This window comes from Athene noctua, chromosome 19 (genome assembly GCF_965140245.1).
Source record: "Athene noctua chromosome 19, bAthNoc1.hap1.1, whole genome shotgun sequence".
Lineage (NCBI taxonomy): Eukaryota > Metazoa > Chordata > Aves > Strigiformes > Strigidae > Athene > Athene noctua.
Window position 1 is genome coordinate 9129432 of NC_134055.1, and position 22537 is coordinate 9151968.

At 42.6% G+C, this 22537-nt stretch overlaps 1 protein-coding gene across 2 annotated transcripts in view; it reads left to right on the forward strand.

Annotated features, from left to right (window-relative positions):
• The first annotated feature begins 761 nt into the window (after positions 1 to 761).
• Positions 762 to 22537, forward strand: part of LOC141968243 (sphingosine-1-phosphate transporter SPNS2-like) — a 136496-nt gene continuing 114720 nt past the window's right edge. For both annotated transcript variants that reach the window (XR_012634826.1, XM_074922717.1), the window contains exon 1: positions 762 to 1179. Coding sequence is in view for 1 of the 2 variants with exons in the window: in XM_074922717.1 (XP_074778818.1) it covers positions 882 to 1179 (298 nt within the window). In the remaining variant the exon portion in view is untranslated. The remainder of the gene's footprint in view (positions 1180 to 22537) is intronic.

Here is a 22537-nt window from a genome sequence, read left to right on the forward strand (position 1 = left end):
AGTTAGCTTTTGTAGTTTTACTACAGGTACGACAGGCTGGAGCCACTCTGGTTGTGAGCACTTTTATCTCTTTGAAGACGTCTCCTTTTGAAATGAAATTTCTCTTGGCCGTTCTTAGCTCAAAGGTGGAACTTTATAGGGAGTGGGATGAAACTGTTTTCACTGGGGGGAACTTTGGAGCAATTTTACTTCCTTTGAAGGTGCACGTTGTTCCTGATGCAACTTCTGTGCAATAGGAAAATCGTCTGGGGCCGAGCAGGAAGCTGCGAGGTCGGTAGCGCACCCCAGCCTGCCCTCACCCTGCCTCGCAGGGTCGCCCCTTCCCGGCAGCAGTTGTCTAGTGACTGCGGACAGTCGGCGAGGAGATGGTTTTTTTACGGATTTGTTCTTACAACCCGATCCGGGGGTGGGCCCGCGCGGCCCACGCGGAGCTGAGCGCCGGGCACAAGCCCGCACCGCTCGAGTCCCCGCTCCGGTTTGGTGTTTTTTCCCAGCTCCCTGCCCCGCTCTCCCCGCCGCGGCGCCCCCAGCCCGCCGGGCCGCGCTGCAGAAGAACAAAGCGGGCGCAGGGGGCCGCTTCCCCGCCGCCGCCGCCGCCCCGGCAGGACCCGCCCGCTCCGGGGCCTGAGGGGGGCCGGGGGGCGCGCGCGCGGCGGCGCTCGGGGCGGGGCGCGGGCGGCTGCGCGCTGGGGCGGGGCGGGGCGGGGGGCGGGGCCTGCGCCGGGCCCCGCCCCTCCGGGGGCAGCTGTCAGAGGCGGCGGCGGCGGCGGCGGCCGGTCCCGCGGGCTGGAGGCTGGGGCGGCCGCGGGCTGCGGCGCTGAGCGCGCACCGCGGTCACTCCGCGCGGGGCTCCTGCGCGCCGCCGTTGCCTCCCGCAGCCCATGATGTGCCTGGAAAGCGACGGCTCCTCCGGCAGCAGCCCGGGCTGCGGCGGGCGGCTCCGAGCCGGCGACGAGGAGGAGGAGGAGGAAGGCGAGCGGGGCTGCTGCGGCCGGGCCGCCGAGGGCGAGGTGCAGACCCTGTCGGGCAGGATGAACCCGCCGGCGGCCGGCAAGCAGCACCCCGAGCGCCCGGCCGCCCGCCACAAGGCGCCGAGCCTCGGCCGGGCCCGGGTGGCGGCCGCCGGCATCCTCAGCGTGGGCAACGTGCTCAACTACCTGGACCGGTACACGGTGGCAGGTGAGGGCACCCCCGGGCCCGCTGCGGCGGGCGGCGTGCCCTGTCCCCGCAGGGACCGCCTCTGCCCGCGCACGGTGCGGCCGCCTCCCCCCACCCCCGGCCTCCCCCCGCCCGGTGGGACCGTCCCGGGGCGGGGGGGGCAGCGGGGCTCGCCCACCGAGCCGGGCCGGGGGCTCCGGTTCGCCGTGCCTGGGCTGGAATAAGCCGTCAGGGCCGTGTCGTGGCCGGCTGCGCCTGGTGCCCATTGTGCAGCCCCTCCGGTATTGTTCTCTAGTTTGTCCGAATTTTATGGAAAATAAAAGGAGGTGGCCTTTGTTTGTCTGGGCTCGATGGCGAAGTGTTTGGGGGGGGGTTCGGAAAGGGCCGGTGCCGGGCGGCGCTGGCCAGCGCGGGGGCTACTTGATGGGCTTGTGTGGGCCGGCGGGAGCAGCGTTATTGATCTCCGAGCCGTGTCGGTGCGGCGGGCGGCAGGTGCAGCCGCTGCCGGGCGCGATGGGGCAAACGCGGTCGCTTCTGCTTCCAAGGGTGAAAATCGCAGCGAAGCTGGTCACCTTCGCTTTGTTTCGGCCGGTGCCTCCAGCCGGCAGGACCGGGCTGTCCGTCCGGCCTTGGCCGGGGGGTCCCCGCGCCGCAGAGCCGGCGGGGCGCGGCGCCTGCCCTGGCGCTTCGCGACGCGGCGCTTTTCTGGAGGGAGATGTTTGAAAATCGTGCGCTCCGTCACGGGGGTGTTTTATCAGCCGTACTGCGTGAAAAGCACAGTGTGCCTCGGTGGCTGCTACTGGAGTGAAGCTCGGCTCCGAGACGAACGTGTGTTGGGATGTTTACTGTACAGTCCCTAGAGGGGACTCCTCATTTATTCTTGTCAGGCAATAACAGCAGGGAAGAAGATGATTACTGAACTTTTTCTAATTAGAAATGAAGTAGGCTTGTTGGTATTCAACTGTCTCATGTAATTAAAACATAATACATATTCTGTGCTTGGCAATACCGATAATTCTATCTTCAGAGCTTATAAAGGGATTTGTGCATGTATAAATTTTGCTCTATGCATATACTTATTTGCATCACTAGGATTCGACGTGGTGTTAAACAAATCAGATATTTGTTTATACCACATTAAAATAATATATGTTTGTAGGGCAGTAGTAGAGCACAAGGGACATAAATCTAGTCCCTGTTGTCAGAATAAATTGGCCAGATTGGCTTTGTTTTGTCTGGGGTAGGGAGATGGGGAGGATTAGAATGAAAATTTAGCTGACGCTGTTGTGGCTCTTTTATTATTATTTTTAGACAGAGCTTGCTCCTTCAGGAAATGTGAAGGTCAGTATCGAAAAGTATTGAGTATTTGGCTGATAGTTGGTGTGTTACAGGATGCTTGAAGATGCAAGGTTGATCTGTTATTATTGAAGGAAACTGTAGGTTGCTTCCTCACCCTCAAACAGGAATATCTCTAGTAGAGAGTTTTACCACAAAGCACCATTTTCCTTTAACGTGCGGAAAGTTTACTTTTCGGGAAGCTATCCCCCCTCATGCACCCTTTTTTTTAAAAAAAAAAAAAAAAAACAAAAAAAACCCAAAAAACACCAAAAAACAAACACAAACCAAAATGGTGGTATTCACCTATTTGCTCTAGTACTCTCAGCAAGACCTTTGCCATCTGATTTTCTGCCTGCAAGAACAGAAGGCGTGGGATGCTCTGGCAAAGGAAGGGAGAAGCATCCTCATTTCTGGGAAGGCTGGAAAGTGCCTGACCAGACAGAGGATAAAAATGCCTGCCTGTTGTGATGTCATGTTGCCAGTCCCGATGCTATGATTGCCAGTATTTCTAGGATAAGCTCTGGTTTTATGGTGGTCAGTGACTGCCCAGTGGAACTTATCTGTTAGCATTCAGCTTGATATCAAAGGTTTAAGATCTCAGACATCAGACTTCCCTTTGGGGATAGAATCAAATTTTGCATTGTCTTTTTGTCTTTTGTTAAGTGATATTTATTTTTCAAACTGGTGTTTTATAAAATGCTAATCCAAAACAAGGAATAATTTAGATCTAGTCTAATAGAAGACTTGTAGTAATAAAAATGATGTGTTTTGAGCTCAAAACTGACTTCATTATGAAGTCTTCTCTAAAAGCAATCTTTGCTTTTATATTTTGAGTCTTAGTGCATACCACATGCTTATGTGATGTGCACTTGCATATGAATCAAGCTAGCACTTTGAATATTCAGCTCATGTCTCAAGACAGGTAATAATTAGTGAATACAACTCCTCAGACCTTCAAAGTACATTTCAAATATGAATTGTTGCAGCAATGTAATAAGGGAGTTTAACACTAGCCATGTTACGGCAGGGGAAGTGGCATCAAAATTATGATGTACCTAAGGCCAGTGAACTGTTGTGAGAACTAGAATTAATTTCTGGTTCCATTTCTGTTCAAAAACAAGTGTTAGAAGAGCAGAGGACCAATGGAAACTGGTTCCTGAGAATTTGTGTCTCTAGGGTGATCCTCTCCTGTAGGTTCTCTGACGTCAAGTAAGAGTTGACCTTTGTCATTAACCTTGTTCTTCTTGTCTTACAAGAGTCCCTCTTCTACCCAACCATTTTTTTAAAATGAAAGTGTTGGGAGCTTTGGGACTTCTTCCTGCTGTCAAATTTAGTCAAAAGCAGGTCAGTGAACTCAAAGTGATTAGTAGGCAGCTGACAGACGGACATAAGGAAACAGAGAATCCAGTTGTATGGGCAGACTACTACAAGTACGTCTTCTATCTTACTTGAAAACTTGGTTGTGATCATTTTGGTCTCCCTGATCACAAATGCAAGTATATAAAAAGCAAGTATATATTTAGTGTGTGTGTGTGTATATATATATATATATATATAAAATAAGTATATGCAAGTGTATATTTAGTAACTAGAAAAAAGATCATATATGGAGTTCTTTGTTGCCAGTGTAATTCCCTGGGTATCTTTGACTGTTTTCTAACATAACCACACAGAAGTTAGACAACATCCATCCAATCAATGCAAGGACAACTTACCTAGTAGAAAGAACTAGGCTGACCACTCCTATAGCAGCACATCTTGCTCCTAAAAGTAAAAAGCAAATGCTTTTGCATTGCTAAAAAATAAACAGCAAGTGTGGTGTTTCTTGATGTTTACAGTCTGGATACAAAGATACTCTGTATAATGAGTTGTTCTTGGGTAATCTTTTTGCAGGTGCAACAAACAAGGAAGTAGATGCCTGTTTCCCTAGTTTTGGTTTAATGACTCCCCAGTTATGGACCGAATGAGTTTAGGGTGGGATGTGTTTTTGGGGTATCTGAGATGTTTCCTGACAAAACTTGAGTGCAATTTCTGAGATAGAGGACATACCCAGCTTCACACCTGACACTAAGTTGCAGCTCTGTTGGGAATACATAATGAAACTGGGCCTCCACTGAGGACTGTCCTGCTTCTTACAGTTTAAATTTCTTCCAATACTTTAAAAATAAAAAGTCTGCACAGAAGTAGTAGACGTTTCAATAATGTCCTCATGTTTACGCACAGTTGGAAATTTCTAGTGTGTATGGGCAATGTTAAAATATAATGATATTTGGGAGAAGGTGTCCCAGAGAAAATGTAGGAGTGCCTCTGCTGTTGCTCTTCTAAAGAAAAGATTGAAAACTCTGTGCTGAACATTACTGACTTGAAGGGAAATGATCCTCTGCAATTTTCTTAATGGGTCTTTGATCATACTGAAAACAGTTGCCTGTGGAAAAAGCATTCTTTCCAGAGCTGTGATATTTTGCTGCTGCTGGGAAGGCAAAGAGTAAAGAAAAGAGAAAACAACCGGTCATGAAAACACTGTAGATTCCCTGTGAAACTATGGCATTTCAGCCATGTGGTGATGCTAGGACATACCTTCTTCCTTAATGAAGTTTTGGGAAAAGTCATCTTACCTTCAGAAGCTTGGAATGTGGTTTCACAATTATTCCATGGATGACCTTTTTCTACGCCTGCTGTTGACAATGAAAACAGTCTTGCTTCATTAGGGTGCCACCTCCATGTTCTAGTTCAGGTGCTACTTCCTAGCATTTCTGTAGTGCTTTTAGTTTAAAGGTAATGATTTAATTAAGCTGGAGGAGTACCCAGCAGAGTGTACGAATCTTACTATCCCACTACAGAAGGAGAAACAGAGTTGTAGAGTGTCAGCGATCTGCCTGTGGTAATGTAGACAGTGGCAGAGTCTTGGGTGGTATTAGTTCATCCTTGAGGTTCTCTATCCTGTGACACAGTATGCCATAGGCTTTGGTCTGGTGTTTTTGTCCCGTAAATGTCTGTAACTTGCTAATAACCATATTTGTGTTAATTAGCTTCTCATTACAACACATAGTTGCAAATCAAATACCATTCTTTGAAGGTACATACATGCAAATGATTACTGAAAGTTGAAAGTCAAGTTCAAAACTACATAGTACAAGCTATAACTGAAGGGTTAGGAAAGGTTCAACACTAACTCTCAAGTGCAAAGACATTCAAGAGGTTATAAGCCAAAACTGCTTCCTTTTACTTGTTGAGTTCACATTGTGGTAGCAATGTATTACCTCATAGCATGTTTCATACTGAATTATCTTCATGCAGTCTGAGATCTCAAATATGTAATGGGATAAAGAGCCCCTTATCCCCACTGTAAGAAGACTGTGTTCAGTGCTTACAGTTTCAGAGAGGAAACCAATAAGTGGCCGTGCAAGCTCTTAATTTTTTGTCTCTTGTTGAGCTAATCTCAACCTAAGACTCAGCTGTGGAAGGAGTGTAATGTTGGAAAATATTAGAAAAGAATATTGACAGAACCTGTTTGAGCCAGCAGTGCTGCTAGCTCACACATGTGTGTATTTGTAGAAGGACGACAACATTTTGCTTGGGCAGTAGGTACCTGTTACTTGCTCGAAATTCAAGAAGTACTGTACTGTGAGCAGAAGCTAGAAGGACTGAACCTCATGTACTTCAAAAGTAGGTGATAGAAAGCACTCTGCAGCACAGGGTGTAGTAGCATCTAGATCTCTAACATTGTGTTTTCCCCGTGTGATGGACTTTATTGCATAGTCAGCTGCTTCCTGTTCGACGGTTCTTATGTGAGTTGGCAGGATTTGTTCCAGAGTATTTACATTTCAAGTGAATTCTTATTATGTTTAATCATAGTATTTTTCTACCTTGTGATGTAGGTTTGCCAGATAGTTACTATCTTTGTTATTATGTGCAGATTTTCCTGTTTGACTCTGAGATCCTCTTTCATGCATGTTGATTAATTTTATCCCAAAGCATCCAAGTCATCAGAGAATGTAGCCTTTATTACATGAAGTCAAGATCCTCATAAATATTGAGTGTGTTCTTAAGAATAATGTGATGATTGTACCTTGATCTCTGAGACTGTCAATACCAGAAGCTGTGTGGAAAAGCTTTTTTGGTCAAAAGTGTGGGAATTCTGTAATAATTTCTTCAGGACTTTTCAAATACCATGTCAAGCTATAATAGAGTTAAATTCCATCAGTTCACTTGTTTTCAGTTGTTCCTATTTATTAAACATTCTTTATTGCTTTTGGTAAACTGTACATCAGAAGCAAATAAGCTGCTGATTAGGCAGCATGGTGGGCTACTAAGTTCAACAGAAGTTGTTAAAAGCTGGTGGCTTTTCCCCTAATATGAAGTCCCATAGGTCTTGCTTTGGCTTTCAACTGCTGAGGAACTTGTGATTGAAAGCTGGTATAATGTGTTGCCTGAATTAAATAAGGTTTGTAAAGGTCTTGAAGTTCCTTATAACTATTAATAAACGCTCATGGTACCTATTCAGGAGATTCAATGGGAAAACACAATTGTATTTTACAGATGGAAATTAGGAAATTCAGAGATCAGAACTCTTGTTGAGTTGCTTGTTTGCATCATCAGTGCTTTGTGTGTATTGTGAAGCTTCTATTGAATCAGATGGTGCACCCAAGGTACTTATCCGTGTATATCAAGAGGTATCAGAGAGCTGCAGGCCATGGATGGGAGACAAGAGACAACATTGCTTAGTGCAAGGGGCCCTAGGAGATTAGCAGGTATGAATTTGGTAGGCAGCATAGCCAGAGCATGAGTATGGATTTGAGGGAAGACAACAGTAGCTTTCAACAAGTGTTTACAGGCAGCATCTACCAAACGTGGTGAACATCACGGGAGAAAGCCTGAAGATGTCTGTTGGAAATGGATGATGGAGGATGATGCTCTTCTGCTGGTTGAGAGAGTTTTCTGGAAATTGGCACTGTGGATATAGGGTGATGAGTGTTCTAAGGAAAAAATAATGTATGTTCAAAGTGAGTTCTACTAAAGATCTGTGAAGTTGCTAAGGGGCCATAGAAGTTAATGGGAATTGAGCAAAATGGGCTTGGAGCCCAGAGAGGTGTAAATAAGGTGAACAACTCCTGGTCGTTTCCAAAGAAGCTTGGGTACAGAGCTTGACATGGACCTCTCTTGAAATTACATTTTTGGTGAACTGGTCTGAAATTCTTGGGATGAAAGTCAAGAAGCAAGTTGAATACAGGTACGGGCAAAATTAAAAAAAACCTGAACAACAAAACCCCAACCTCTTAGTTCTGAGCTCTTAACTACTAGAACCTCCCTTTGAGTTTGGTACTATTAAAATAGTTTACTGTGCTATTCACAGACTGGATGAATACTTTACTTAGAATTGTCACTCACAGTAGGCATCTCATAGATGTTTTTTCTTTTTTTTTTTTTTGACACATCTGTTTTCATTATTATTTTCTGGGTGTTTCTGTTTTATGTAACCCAGCTATTTCTGTAGGGTTGCAGGGCAAGGAAGTGAAAGGGAGTGAACAGTAATTTCTGTGCTTCTGGTTTTACAACAGTATAAATAATCAGGAAAGTAAGAATGTAAAGGATCCTGGATGGCTGAAGGGACATAGAATCCTTCCCTTCTGAGGTCATTCCTGTGGACCTGTAGCCAGTCAGGAGTGGCTGAAGGGTTTCTTTTGAAATGCTCTTGAATGAGCCCTTCACGACCCTCTAGTGATCTCTTTCCATGCTTCATGATGCTGTGTTTCACGAAGGCCTCCACACAAGACATGGCTGGGAATCACCATGTTACCTCTCAAAATATAAAATGACAGAGTAAGGCATTGAGTTCTTCAGTCAGGCTGATCCTTCTAGACAGCAATGACGCATGTTGTGAGAGCAATGTAGCTGCTCCCACCTATCCTGTACTTCTGTTTTTGAGGGAATTAATATCAATCATCCTTCACCAGTACTGTTGATCTTTTACCACAACTGAAATCATAGAGCAATTTTAGCTGGAGAAAAGGGAGAGAAATACAGAAGAAAAACTCAGCTTTATGCCTTGCCAGACCTAAATTCAGGCTTCAGCAATATGAACATACCAGGGTTATGTTGTTGGTGAACAATATTATCTTCTACAGGCTTTTTTTTTTTTTTTTAGTACCTTTTCTGTGCTTCTGCTGGTGGCCAGCAACTGCAGTGGCTGAACAGAACAGCAGAGGGAAAAGATCAGGGTTTGTATGGAGAATAGCTGCAGTAGCAGCTTGGAGCTTGTCTGGCAGAATGAGAGAACCACATGCTGGAATGAAAATCCTTTCAGCCTTGGCATGTGACGATGTTTTTTTATTTTAAGTCTGCATTGAACCAAAACTGCAGTAATCCATTTTACTCCTTGTTAAGGCTTCTGCCAATAATTATGTAAATAACAGAACACAGTTAATTATTTGTTTCATAGCTTCCCATTTGCTTTATTTGTATTAGAAACATGTCATTATTGTCTTAGAGCGTGAGCCCTGTGTTCTCGGCAACATGGAAACAACAAGAGTGGGTGAACTGACAGAGGCAACAGGACATTCGTCTGTGTGAAGCCTGCGGGGCTTGAACTAAACCTACACGAAGGTTAACTTTGATTCTTGTGGCTGTCCTACGATTTGATGATCTGCTCTCCCTGCATATTCTTGTTTCAGAGAAGTGATCCTTTGGGAGAGTGTGCCAACAAAGCAGTACAGACCTGAAAGGGGGATCTTGCCCTGTTGTTGATTTGCAATTTTCACTTCTTTTTGCCCACCACTTCTTTATTGCATGATTTGTGACTGTGTGGTAGTGATGACCTTGGATGTTTTGCATTTAAGCTGGCATATATAGTTGCTTTAGCACAGTTTTGCTACCAGGTATGCAGTTTGGGAAGTCTGCAAACCACTGTGTGCTCTTGCTGCATGCCTCTTTAGGAAGAGTTTTCATTTGAAAACGTGAGACTATGACAGGATTTTTTTCCCATTAGATACTGGGTTCACATTTTTACATTGCCATTAGTGCTGGGTGGTTTTTTTCTAACAGGCTTGTGCTTGTAAACTTTATCCCTGCTAGACCCACTGTGGTGTGGCACAAGTTAAATAATTTGATGTGGCACCAGCTGACCAAGTTACACTGTATCCAGGCTTTAGTAATTGGGCAGGTTTGAGTATGAAATGTTGGTTATGGGACACTGAATCAGGGCTGCTGAAGCACTTCGGGGCAGGGACTAATTTTGTGCAGTTCCAGGCATACTGTCAGTGCAAAATAATAATTAGTATAGAATTGCAACACTATTAATAAGTGCTGACTGTGTAAGTTAGGAAACAAACTATGCAATAAGGAAAAATTGTTCCTAATGCACCGGTGTGGCTCGTAAAGAGAGGTCATTGCATGTGTTTAAGTTACTAGAACTCAAATACTGCTACAGCTATACTAATGTTAAAACATTTATAATAGTCTTGTTATTTCCATCTAGCAGCCAGAAATGCTGACTAAATTTAACAGCATTTCACATATTCAGGAAACAAAACATCCAAGGGCCACTGATGACTGACAGCTACAGTACTTTGATTAAAACTGACAGTTCCTGATCAGCTCCATCTTGGATGTGTTAGTCCCTTCTCTGATGGGGAAGAGAAGGGGAGGACAAAAAGTAATGTAATGTGATAGTGTTAGGAGGTGCAACTTTTTTTTTCCTTTGCAATTTTTTAGGAATTTGTAATTCAGAAGTACCAGGTAAGGTACCGGAGTAATAGTGCTTGGAAGGGCAAACACTGATCTCTCCATGATGACTTTCCTATAACAAGATACGGAAAATACTACAGTGTCGGTTACTAGTCATTGATTTTTAACCGTAACGACAATGTGCTGAGATTCCTCAGCTTCTGATGATCAGTTAAGCTATGGTGTTTGGGGCACTAAAAAGTGTGTGTGTTTTATTCCCAACTTGTATTAAGGCAAGGAAGATTTTTTTTTTTTTCCACTAAACGAGAGGAATTGTGGTGGTTTTGTTCATCTATGCTTGCATACAGACTGCATAAACAATTATCCAATCCCTAATGAAAAACCTTGAATCACTGGTCAGAACATGAGGTTGTTGGGTGCAAATTCTGGAACTTACCCACTAGTGCTCCATACAGTGACTGAATCTTCTGCCTCTTCCTCGCTCCCTTTCTCTCCAACAGCATTTCTTAGCCATTGAGGGAATACCAACTTTATTTCATTTACCTCAGTGTTAATTTAATCTCCTTTTTATATGTATGCAGGTGCTGCATGCTCATGAGCTTCCCTAGCACGTACTGCTGTGTGCTTGCTGGCTCTGTGGTGTACTTCGAACTGTACAGAAGTACTGAAAAAGCAATAAAATTAATGAATTTGCTTCTCTTGCCTATTTCATTATAGCAGTATCTTGGTAGAGCTGCTAAAATTCAGGGTCACTTGCTATTTCCTTCATAAAACATGTACCTCTTACATGTTGGCAAATTCCAGCTTGGCATAAATGGATATCACTCACAGTTATTATTTTCTAAGCTTAGGTGTGTGACTAGTTTTGGAAGCTAGTGCACTGTTTTTCATGTGCTTTTACACCCATGAAATTGGGTTGAGTTTTCCCTGCTTCAATAAGCTTTTAGGGTCATACTCTTAAAGTCGCTGGGGTTGGGGCACTGGAGAAGTAGGGCATCTTTCTGAACCTGTATGTCTCAAAAGTTACAGATGCAGCTCAGGGAGAACAGCTGCGCTTCTTGGAGCTTATTTCTGGTGAAAACGCATTTGTTGAGTAGCTGAATAGTGCCCTTCCAGAGGTTCTTTGTCTCTCATGCTGTTTCACTAAAGCTCTTGGAAGCTAAAACACTTTTCCAAGTAGGGTTAAAATTACCTTTGTCCTTAAAGGTGTGCTAAGATGCATGTGATACTAAGGCACATTTTTGGCAGCTATTCAAGTTGCAGTGGGTGTACCTTAAGTTATTAAAACGCTACAAAAATTACTGGGTTTTTGGACTGTGAATCAAGAGGGATTGCAACAGTAGCTGAAACAGAGAGAGGTAAATCACTTTTGCTCTGAATTTCATTGTTCTTGTTAAACTTCTTTTTCTCATTTGGAGGCGACTTCAAATTAGTCATGCTTCTGTAGTCATATTATGTTCAAAAATATATAATGGTATAAATGTCAAACTCTGTACATCTTTGCAAGCTTACATTTGCCTCACAAGTGTACATTTAAATCACTTGCATTGCTGAAAGCCATTTTACTTAACAAGTATAAATTAGCAGTAGAGCTAATGTTTGAATAAAAACACAGGTTGTGTGAGTGGCTGGATAGAGGCTTCTATCTGTAAGCACATGCAGTACAAACCGAATCAGGATTTAACCTTCTTGATTTAAATATTTAGTCAAGCTCTATTATACCATCCCTTCACATTTTCTGTGTGAATAGGAAATGGGTTCATCATCATTTAGGAGTTACTGGGCTTTGTAACCTGACAATGTTTGGTTTTATTGGCTTGAGGATTTGTGCAATTGAAGTACAAACTGCTTCCATTTAGAGTGGGAGACATGTCCTGTGCAATTGCTATCTGTAGGAAGAGGTTTGTTTATACAGAAGAAGCCCAGCAGCGGGAGAGTTTGGTTTGTCTGGATGGTCATAGCCATTCAGCCTTTGGTCTTGGTCACTAGTTAGTAGATTTAAATGACAGATCTGATAATTAAGGAGTTTATAAATTTCATTAATCACACTTTGGGCTGGCAAAGCCATTATTTTTCAGTGCTTCAGTTTTCTTGGTAGATTAAAACAAATACATAAAACTTTTTGCTTGCTTGAGTTTGGATTTAGTGAAAGAAGCTGGTAAGAAGAAAATTTATTACAAGTTTTTCCACTGTTTTCAGGGGCTGCATTTATTCTGCAGGAGTAAAGTTTGCTTTTTCTTTATCAATGCCATTGACATAATATAGAAGATCACTGCAGCTTCCATTCAAACGTGTGCCTCTGCTAGTATTGAGTCATGCAGACAGGAGACCTAAAATACAGACCTTAGGCAGAAAGTTTCTATTTTAAAAAATAGGTTTATAAGTATGGTGTTTCTAAAATATGTCTGCTCCTTTATAATTACACACTTTAGATATTAATACATATAATTTTGAAAGTATAATTTAGTCTCTGGTAGGTAATGTCATGACAATTTTAAGGTAGGTTTAAAAAAAAAAAAAGTACCTAAATATTTAAACGAGAGAAATTTTCTTCTGTAGTGATATTCTTGGGCTTAGTCTGGAGGACCTGATTCTAGACTCTGGTGGGGTGGGTTGTTTTTTTTTTCCCCTTTTAACTCAGAATGCAATAGAGACTGAATTGTTCTGTCTTTTAAAGAAACAGTCCCAGGGTGCTTCTATAAGATTTCAGGGCTAGCAAAAAGCAAGAGCACACTTTGGGTACTTTTAGGTTTCAAGTTATGGTTAGAAAAGAGTCTCTTGGCAACTCTTAAAAAGCCATGTAGTAAAATACTTCATTGGTGGTAAGCTGAAAGAGTGTAGCACCTGCAGGTTTTAGGGATGAAGTGTCAGTCTGTGTGTGTGGCGTTGGATTCACACACAGATTCCAGACTCTCCTGCTCAGTGATGTATTTCTCTTAACAGATTAGTTTCCCTTTAAATCTGGGATAGCGTCTTTTCAGGCAAAATTGCTATGCGGCATGTGGTTTGCTTGGGAGAAAGCAAGTAATTTTTTGTCTGCCAAAGGATCATGCCATGTCAGCTGTCTGATCCCCCTATAATTTTGCTGTGGACCACTGTTCAGTCCCCCTGCTGCTGCTGAGACTGCAGATGCACGCGCCCTTTAAGTTCAGCGTGGGTGCTTAGAGGGTCCTCACTCTTTTTCTTTCCTTCTCTCCCTCCCCCAGGCTCTCACTTATGTGTAATCAAATTAAACAGTGGCACCAGCCCCAGTGGAGAAGAGCTCCTCTGTTAGAAAGCTGTCCCTCTAGAATTTGCACACAGATTTCATCATTTGCACCTGCCATTGCTGGCTGCTGCTGTGACCTTGTGTGCCAACAGCCCATGCTGATAAGTGTTCCCTGTTCCTTCTATCTCGGTTAATAGTTTTAAGGACACTTAATTCCTTGCCAGTCTTCTAAAGCTTGTCTTTGTCCATAAACACTCTGCATTGTATTTTTACAGGGTCCAGTTGAAGAGTGCTTTCAGAGCGTGTAATGAACGCTAGAAAGGGCAGTGTTACGAGATTTCTGTTAAATACATAAAGGCAGCAGCCCAAATCACCAGCAATTGGTGTCAAGTGATAATTGTGCAAGGATGCTGGATCATTCGAGGCGGTAGCAGTCACTTGTGGAACACTGCACACTTCTATTTGAAACCCTCTGTGGGTTGGTAAAGCCTCTCTTGCTGTTTCTGTTCAGATCTCTGGGCATTGTGCCTCCCCTGGGGTACAGGGCTGCTGCCTTTCCCCCGTGCGGGACCCCGTGTGCCAGCCACACCTGCCTGAGCAGCTGCACTTTGAGTAGGATCAAGGTGTAGCAGCACACAAGTGTGAAATGGGCATCGGGCTGTGGGACTTGCCAGGCCTGCCTGCTCCACACAAAGTCCTTCCACCATGCTTTTCACTGTCTGATGAACAATTTGGAGTCAAACCAACACTTTTTCAATGTGGAAATTTGAAAGCACTGCCTTCATTACAGGATATTTCCTTAAGTCATGAAGCGATCTAATTTAAATATTTTACACTTCAAAGTATTCACTTGTTTCAGTCCACAGTTCTTTGGTTCCACACAGACTTTGTATCCACTCTCTTTGCATCATTGAAAACCACTGAGACAGCATTATGCAGTGGAGCTTTCTAAGAGCGTTGCTTAGACTAAGCAGCAAACTGGCCTTTAGTTTCCTTTGGGGCTCGTTGCTGCAGCCCCCTCATTTGTGGATAATGTGGTATTTTCATCTGAGCAGTGGATATTGCACATCTCATTGGTGGGTGTTACGGAGGTCACTGTACCCATGGAGGGGTGCATCTTTGTCAGAATTGGAGAACGTTGGTGGAACTGAACAGGGTGCACTGTTAAAAACATTAATCTTTTTAGCTGCTAAATATCTCCTATTGGTGATTGCTAAATGTAGTTACTTATGTACAAGCAGGCTCAAACAATGGAAAATATATGAAATATGAACCCTTTCTTTTGTGCTCGGGTGGGAACATTCATCTTGCTTTGGTAAGGAATGTTCACCTCACATTTCCGAACATTGTATTCAGCAGATGAGCTGTTTCCTCCTGCTTCAGGCTTTGGTTTCTCCTTTGGAGACTGAGGCTGTGAGGCCACGTTTAGATGGACTGTTAGAGTAATTATCAAAATGAACTGGCAGGGTTTTAAAGATGCTGTTGTGTGATTTTATTGTTATTGAGTGGAAGGGGGGGGTGAAAATTGGCTTGGTTCTTGTTTTGTTTTTCCATAGTTCAGTCTATTGACATGTGGATGAGCAAGAGTCACATTGGGAAAGAGCTGCCTTTTGACTCTAGCAGTGTCCCCAGCTGGAGGGAACACTGAAGAATGTAAGGGAACCTCAAAATAAAAAAATCCTACAACTGACAGCCTCCTGTCAGGTGGCATATTTGCAAAGATTATGGAAATTTTCACGTTGCTACCGAGTTTTATCTTTGCTGTTTGACTCTGTCACTGTCAAATGGCTGAGAGAAACCTCCTTGTACAGGCATGAGCATAATTTCACACATCCTAAGGTAATGAGAGTAAATTATGGGGAAACTTTGTTCCTAAACAGTTGCTCTCAGCCCAATTTCATGGAAACTTTAACAACAAAACAAATACAAGACCTTAAAAAAAACCCCAACAAACCCTTAAAAATAGAGATGAGGATAAAAGGAGACTGTGTCTAATTTTGTTAGCATTGTGGTCCTAATTTGTCGCTTCTGGTGACTTGAATTCCTCAGAAATTGCTGGTTTGTCTGCAGATCTGTAATTCCCACATGCTGTAATTTTGCCCTTAGAAATGTTGGCCACTGGCAGCTCTCTTTCTGAACTGGAATTTTCGATGTTTTAAACTCCTCAGCATGGTCTTTTTCTGTTTAATCTAGGTGGAGACGCCTCTCACGGAGGACTGTGAAGCTGTATGTTGTGCTGTAAGAGAAAGCCCTGAGAAGGCAGTGGTGATGAGCAGGGTGCTGGGGTGCAGAAGGTGTTTGTTTGATGTGCAACAAACTTGTGGCTTTGCACATCCAGCAGTGTAACCGGCCAGCACAAGGATGTGCTGGAGAACCAGGCTGTACTTTCCTAGGACACTTCAAAATGTGAGATCACAGAAAAAATTCTGAGGTGTTTGCTATGTAAAATCCAAGAATCTCTCAAATAATGTACTCTGCTCTTTAATTCCTATCAGCTAGTGGAAGGGTCAGATATTGCTGTGAGCCTTTGGCTGGTCTGAAATCTCTAGCTCCATGCTTTGAGTTTCAACTATCACCCAGTCTCTCATTTTAGGCCATATGTTTAATTGTTATGCCATAAATGGAAAGAATATACCATTTATTATAAAGTCTGAAAACTTGAAATGCTGAGATGAAAGATGGATCTGAGTTGCACTTTTCATATGGTTTTCATGGTTTCAATTGGGTTTCATCTTGCTGGTTTTTTGTTGTCTATTTAGGAGCCTTAAGAAATTAAACCTTTATTCTTTGTTGTTTGCTTTTTACATCAGTTTTATCCTCTGGGCATCCCCTGTTATTATAACCATTACTATACTTGTAGCCTTAGTATGGATTTCTCCAGTAAGAGGACGTGACAAGTAAATGCAATTAACTGAACTATTCAGATCTTCAGGGGCTTATGATGTAACCTAACTGTATTTGGAGGTCGGTCATGAAGTACAAAGACACTTTAAGCTCCAGATAGTTTTACTTTTCTGCTCAGCTCTAAAATGTAGTGGAGTTTTGATGCTTAGCAAAGTAGTCATGGATACTTCTTAAACAAATCTGAAATGCCTGGGGAAGGCTTTTTGGTTATACACGAATTAGGTATTATTTCCATTTACAGTTAGGAATTGCAATTAAGGACACTGTTGTGTTGCATTCTGTGCAGACGAGTTGGGAGAACAGAGCTCTCTGCTTAGCACGTGGATCACCTGTGCTGTACCTGTAGGCACTAATTCCTTGCCTAGCCTTTCCTTATGTATAACAAGGATCTCTGCTGTTGGCAGTCCTCAGCCAGTAAGGCTGACCATTGTTAGCTCAGCTTCTGAACAAATTAATTGGGTACTATATTGTTTAATATGAAGCAAAAGACTGGGTCTAAGCAGTTTGCAGGGTGCATGTGTGGTGCAGCAGCAGTAAGAGCGCTGCAGTGCGCTTCTGTGCAGTCCCTGGTACAGCAAGAAGGCAAAACCACATTCTGTAATTTTATGAAAGAGTGTGTAATTTAAGCAAAATCCTTTACTTGATAGGCTGCAAGCATTTATTTTTCAAACGTGCTGTGAAATGTTAATAATGGGTTTGTATATAAATGTTTGATTGTGATGAAGGAATGTTTATTTTAGGTTGAAAAGTTTCAGAAAGGAAATTATATTCATATCTTGATCAAAGCTGATTAATGTGAAGCTTATAAGGAAAATAGTTGGACTGAAGTCTTTTCATGTTAGTGTGAATACAGGGCAGTTGTAGAGTGTTTATACTGTACAACTGAGATCAAGATTTTACGACTTTATTTTCCTGTGTTAGAAAGGATAAATGGAAGAAAGAACAGAGAGCTTAAGTTGGGTTTTGGACGCTGCCATTAAGCATCGCAGTTTATATTACCGCAGAGTCCTAAGGTCCACAAGAGTGGATCTTACTGCCGAAGTCCCTGTGTTCTTTAACCCTGCAGCATCCCTGTAAGGTGCTGGAAGCAGGGCAGCAAAGAGAAGGAGGATAGGGAGGAGGCTCAGTCACATCGGGGGACTTCAGCAGGAGCACTTGAGAGATGCTCAGAACCATCCTGCAGACCTGTTGCACGCTCTTGGATAACTGGGCACAGCCTCTCTGGCTCTGCTTTCCCACCTAGCATAGCAAGACTGTCTAGCATATAAGAACTTATCACAAATAATCACTTACAGTGGTCCTGTAAGTTATTTATTATTAACGTCAAAATGTTGGTGATGATGCTGCTGATGTCTGCCTTGTGTTTGGAGACTGAGAACACCGACTAGAAGAGGTCGATCCTGAAATGTCTTCTCAGAGAAACAAAGGTATCTATCTTCCCAGGTACCTGCTCTTGTTTTCAAGCTGCTAGAAAAACACTGATGCTCCCCTAGCTGCCTCTTGTTTGGCAAGCCTTTCCAGTGTGCCAAAGCACCATGCTCCTGCAAATGAATAGGCACTTAATTTGTGAATGAGTTGACTTGCATACCTAATTTCCTTTCACACCGCTTGTTTGCAGCCGATGATCAAAACATGGAGCTTCTTTCCCTGTGTTATGCTGAGAGTGAGTGAGCATGTGTGTGAAAGGGAGAAGGAGGGTAAGGGCTTTTAAGTAAAAATATGATGAATGGCATTTAAATACCTGTACTTTGACAGAAATTGATGATGTAATTCAGAGCACATCAATTTATATGAAGGATTTGGAGAGGATATTGATGCAACTCAAAAGCACTTTAGGAGGCTCTGGAACTAGCCTGTGTATAGCTGGAGCAATGAGGATTACGACTTGCTTCTGCTGAAATAACACATTTGGTGATTTCTGGAGGCTTACTAGATTATTTGTAGCAGTGGCATTGTTGATTTTTGTCCTACAAGGCAAATTAGTTACTGTTTTCTGCAGGGAGGAGAAAGTAAAGCAAAATCACACATTCCTCTTTACCTTCCAGGTGCTTTTGCTGTCCCTCTAACTGGCCATGGGCACACAAGTAGTTGCTGCGGCAGGTGATGTAGGGAGAGTGGGTCAGGGCAGGGCAGGGAGGTGGGAATAAGCAGCTGATAAGCAAGGCAGTGGGACACAGCTGATCAGCTAAGAAAGATAAAGTAATTAAATTTTTCTGGAGGTAAAAAACTAGACAAATAATTTGTCCTTTATCAGGATAGATAGTAGTATTTTGGTAGCAAAGCAAAAGACATTCTGGCTTTACAGGAGCAGGGCTTTTTCCACAGCAGTTACGTGAAAAAGAGGGCGTTGAGTTGGTCAGGATACCTGTCAGACTGTCAGAAAAGATGCATTGTTTTCATTTGTCTCTCTATTAACCTGTGACCTTGTTGTTTTATGTCTAAGCGAGCTTTTTGTATTAAGAATCATCATTGTTCTGTTTGCAAAAAGTAAATGAAAGAGGATGGTGGTGTCGGATGGAAACTTAGACCTTACAGATACTAATTGCCACAATAGTCAGCAGGCCTTTCAAGTTTGCTATGAAACTTTTTGGGTGTGATTGAGTTGTATTCTGGGTTTGGAGCATGGTTTTTTCTGGTTTGGGAGTTTTCTGCACAACCATGGGATTTTGAAGAGTTTAGTCTTAAAAAAATTTGGTAACTGCAGTAACAGCTGTTTTAAGGAGAGTGCCAAATATTGAAAGGGTAAACAAACGCACAGGAGGTGGCAGTTCTTAGATTCTACTTCTTAAAAAGTTAGAACTGATTCTGTGTTTCTTTAAAAAGCTGCAGCATGAGGCAGCGTGTGCTGTTGTCAGATGGAAAGCTAAAACAAGACAAATGTCCGCTTGTGACTCCCAAATGATTTGCCTTCTGTTGGAGCTTCTGTGAAATTTCTGCTTTCCTTGCTGAAGTGGGGAGAAGGTTTCTCATCACTCCATCTACCTTTATTAACCTCCTTCCTTCAGTCCTACTTCCAAGACCATAATCTTTAACCCAAAATGGCCCATTTCCCAAAATCTTGCTGTAAAAATAAGTACTTAAAAATTGTATACGTGTAAAGTTTATTAGAGAGTATGTAAAAGGGAATCAAGAAATCTTTTGCATATATGTTTAAATAGTTGTTGCAGTATGACTACCATTAGGTTTAGACTATTTTGTCGATGTTGTTGCTCCACCATGGCAGAAATCTCACTCCAGCTGCGTATGTGAAGAGTGTAAATATCAGAACTAGCAATTTTCTTCAAGCATTTTCTTTGCATTTGAATGGAGCACACAAAAAAAAGGCATCTGATCTGACAAGCAAACCTGATGATGGCTCTAGGAAAACACTTTTTTGGTTTTGTTTTCAAAGCAATCTCTGCAGTTTTTCTCCACTTCCCTATTGCACAATTTAGCCGAATGGAGATGTATTATGCCTCCAGCACACAGCAGGATCCTTATGTCTGTAGATGTTTTATGCAGTCTTTTCTTTTTGCACTATCCCAGGGTGGTGTGCCTGAGGTGAATATTTTCCTACTCCTCACCCCCAAAAAGTGGTATTAATAACATAAAACTAGGAAATGACGCAAAAGGAAGGTAGGAGTGGAGTGGAATATGTATGCATTTGACAAATGTCTTTGTCATTTCTAACACCTGCATCTTTTAACATCTAACATTGCCAGTTGTCCCCAAATATCTGCAGTCTTCCTCTGGGCCCTTAGAGCATCAGAAGATAGGGAATAGCAGTTTCTGACCCCACCCACAAAGAGATGAATTTAACAGTATTCTCTGAAATTCCAGATAATTTAAAATTAATTGCAAGAGGCTTCTCTGTCTCTGCCATTTCAGGTACCACATTGTATTTTCTTACCTGTAGCAGACACTTGCTAGGAATGCAGCAACATAAAGAAATTTGAAGTCAGTTCAAGACTGGATTGGGTTATGTGTGCATTCTTAAATAATGATTGTAGCAAAATCAAGTTGCTGACTCTTTCTGAACAGAGAAGGAAAAATCACTATACTTGCGTGCAGTTTTAGTCTGCATGGAGCAGTTCTCATTTCTCAACATCAGTTCCATCACAAAGTGGGAGCAAAATGAGCAGGAGATGAAACCAAAATTAAATCCGTTGCATGGGAATTTGACATGAAACTTAGCTGAGGGAGAAGTAGTCCAGATATTCTAGCAGCAGAAGAAAAAAGTTAAACTGATTTAGGCAACAATTTTTTTTTCTGAATATACATATATACCTATCTTACAGTCCTAGTAATTATAGCATTTTAGGATTTGGTTATATTTAATGTAAAAATCTCTCTTGGTTAAAACTGTGCCTTGAGAAAAGGACAGATGGAAACTTTCCCAACTCAGCTTCTGTAGTGACTAAGTGGGTGACTGATCCTTCTGGCTATTAACAGTGATATATATTAGGAAGCTGCTAATTTTCCTTGTGTTAGCTACATGTCTTAGATTTCATGCAAAACTGCAGCACTGTGATAGGTATTAAAAAGCAGTAGAACGTGATAGGAACTTCTCCAACCATTTTTGTTCTCTGTCCAACTTTTCAAGAACAACCGGCTATGTGACAGTTCCTCAAAATTGCATCGGTTTCCTTGGGGATCAGCAGGTGCCTTCTAAGCATGCCTGGGGTATTTCAAGTGAGGTGTTAAGAATCATTTCCTAGGCAGATTGGTGTTCCAGATTTATATATGTATTAGCACAAATTATTTTTCCCCTCAGTAACTTCTAGCTTTCTACACATTTTTGGATCCTTTTGAAATTTAAGTCTGTGGTTGGGGACTGCAGGAGTCTGATGAAGTAGTATGAACAAGACTTTCAAGGTGATTCCCTATTAATTACTGTTGTAATGAACAGGTGCCTAGTATAGCGAGCAGAAGTAGCACAAAGCGCAGTTTTTCATGTTTCTAAGAAGTGCATGGCAGATAAAGAAAGCCTACTGGTTTGTTTCCTTTCTGAAACTACTTGCATGTGGTCCTTCCTCACTTCCACTTTCCCTTCAGTGCCAAACCAGGCAGAGCACAGTGAGTATAGAGCCTTGCAGTTGTGCACAAATCTCTTTCAACTTGCCACAGAGAGAGAAAGAAATTGGACAACATAGATGGAATTCTCTTTTGTTTGATTTCCTTCCTCTCATTGCTGCTGTCGTGAACACACGAAAATTACCTCTAGCAAAACACTTAAACTGAGATGTAATCTGCCAAGGGAATTTGAGCATACAGTACCTGCTTAAAATAACAATAAATTAGACAGTTGGATGCCGTATTTTTAGTGCAGCTTTGCAAACCTCTGACTTAAAGTGTAATTACAAATCAATTTAAACAATGCCATTTATTTATACAAGCTTGCTATGAATCATGAATTGCATCTTTCTAAATTAATGAAAAGATTAATTTTCTCTTGTTTTCATTTCCATCATCCCCCATACCTTGTGGGGAATAGCTTACAGAGTAAATGGCTTCTGGGACCCCATCTGAGAACCTTTCCAGTGCGGAGGCTGGTGAGGAATGCTGCAGCTCCGTTGGTGAAGTGTGTACCTCCTGGGAACACCTGGACTGCCTGTTCAGACCTGCACACAGCTCTCTGCTGGTGTTTGGGTGGCATTCATGTCTGGCAGCTGGACCGACTTGAAAGCGCCCTCGCTAGCTTGGCATTTGCCTGTTTGAAAGGAAAGTTCTTTGTGCTGTAGCAGCTCGCATATCTATCTTGTCAGGTCCTTGTGGATTTACCTACTGTCTGTATATGCTAAAACATGTTCAGCGGGGAGCTTTATCTGTACTATGGTGTGTTCTGCACTTCTATCCGGACCAAACTTCTGGTGGTTCAGCACTGAGGGACTGACATAAGCAGTGGTCAGCGGGTGCTCTCCAGCCCAGCTTCCCGGCAAACGTCTTGCACACCGTGTGGGTACAGCATGCTGGTGCGAGATCTTGTCTGCTCTCCACCTGCAACATGTACCCCCACAGCAGAATACTTGACAGGGAGGTTTTTATCTGAGAATCACTTTATCTGATAGCACCGATTTTGGTGCTTGTATTTTGCGGTGCTTCCTGAATCCTTGTTTACTTTAAATTTACTGACCACACAGGCACTTTGCAATGCTTTTGTGAGTTACTTTCAATAATCAGACAGTACTGAGGTTTTTACCCCTTTACCTCAGACTGGCACTGCTGCTTTTTTTTTCATCCCCTCTATATTATGCAGTGTTCCAGTAT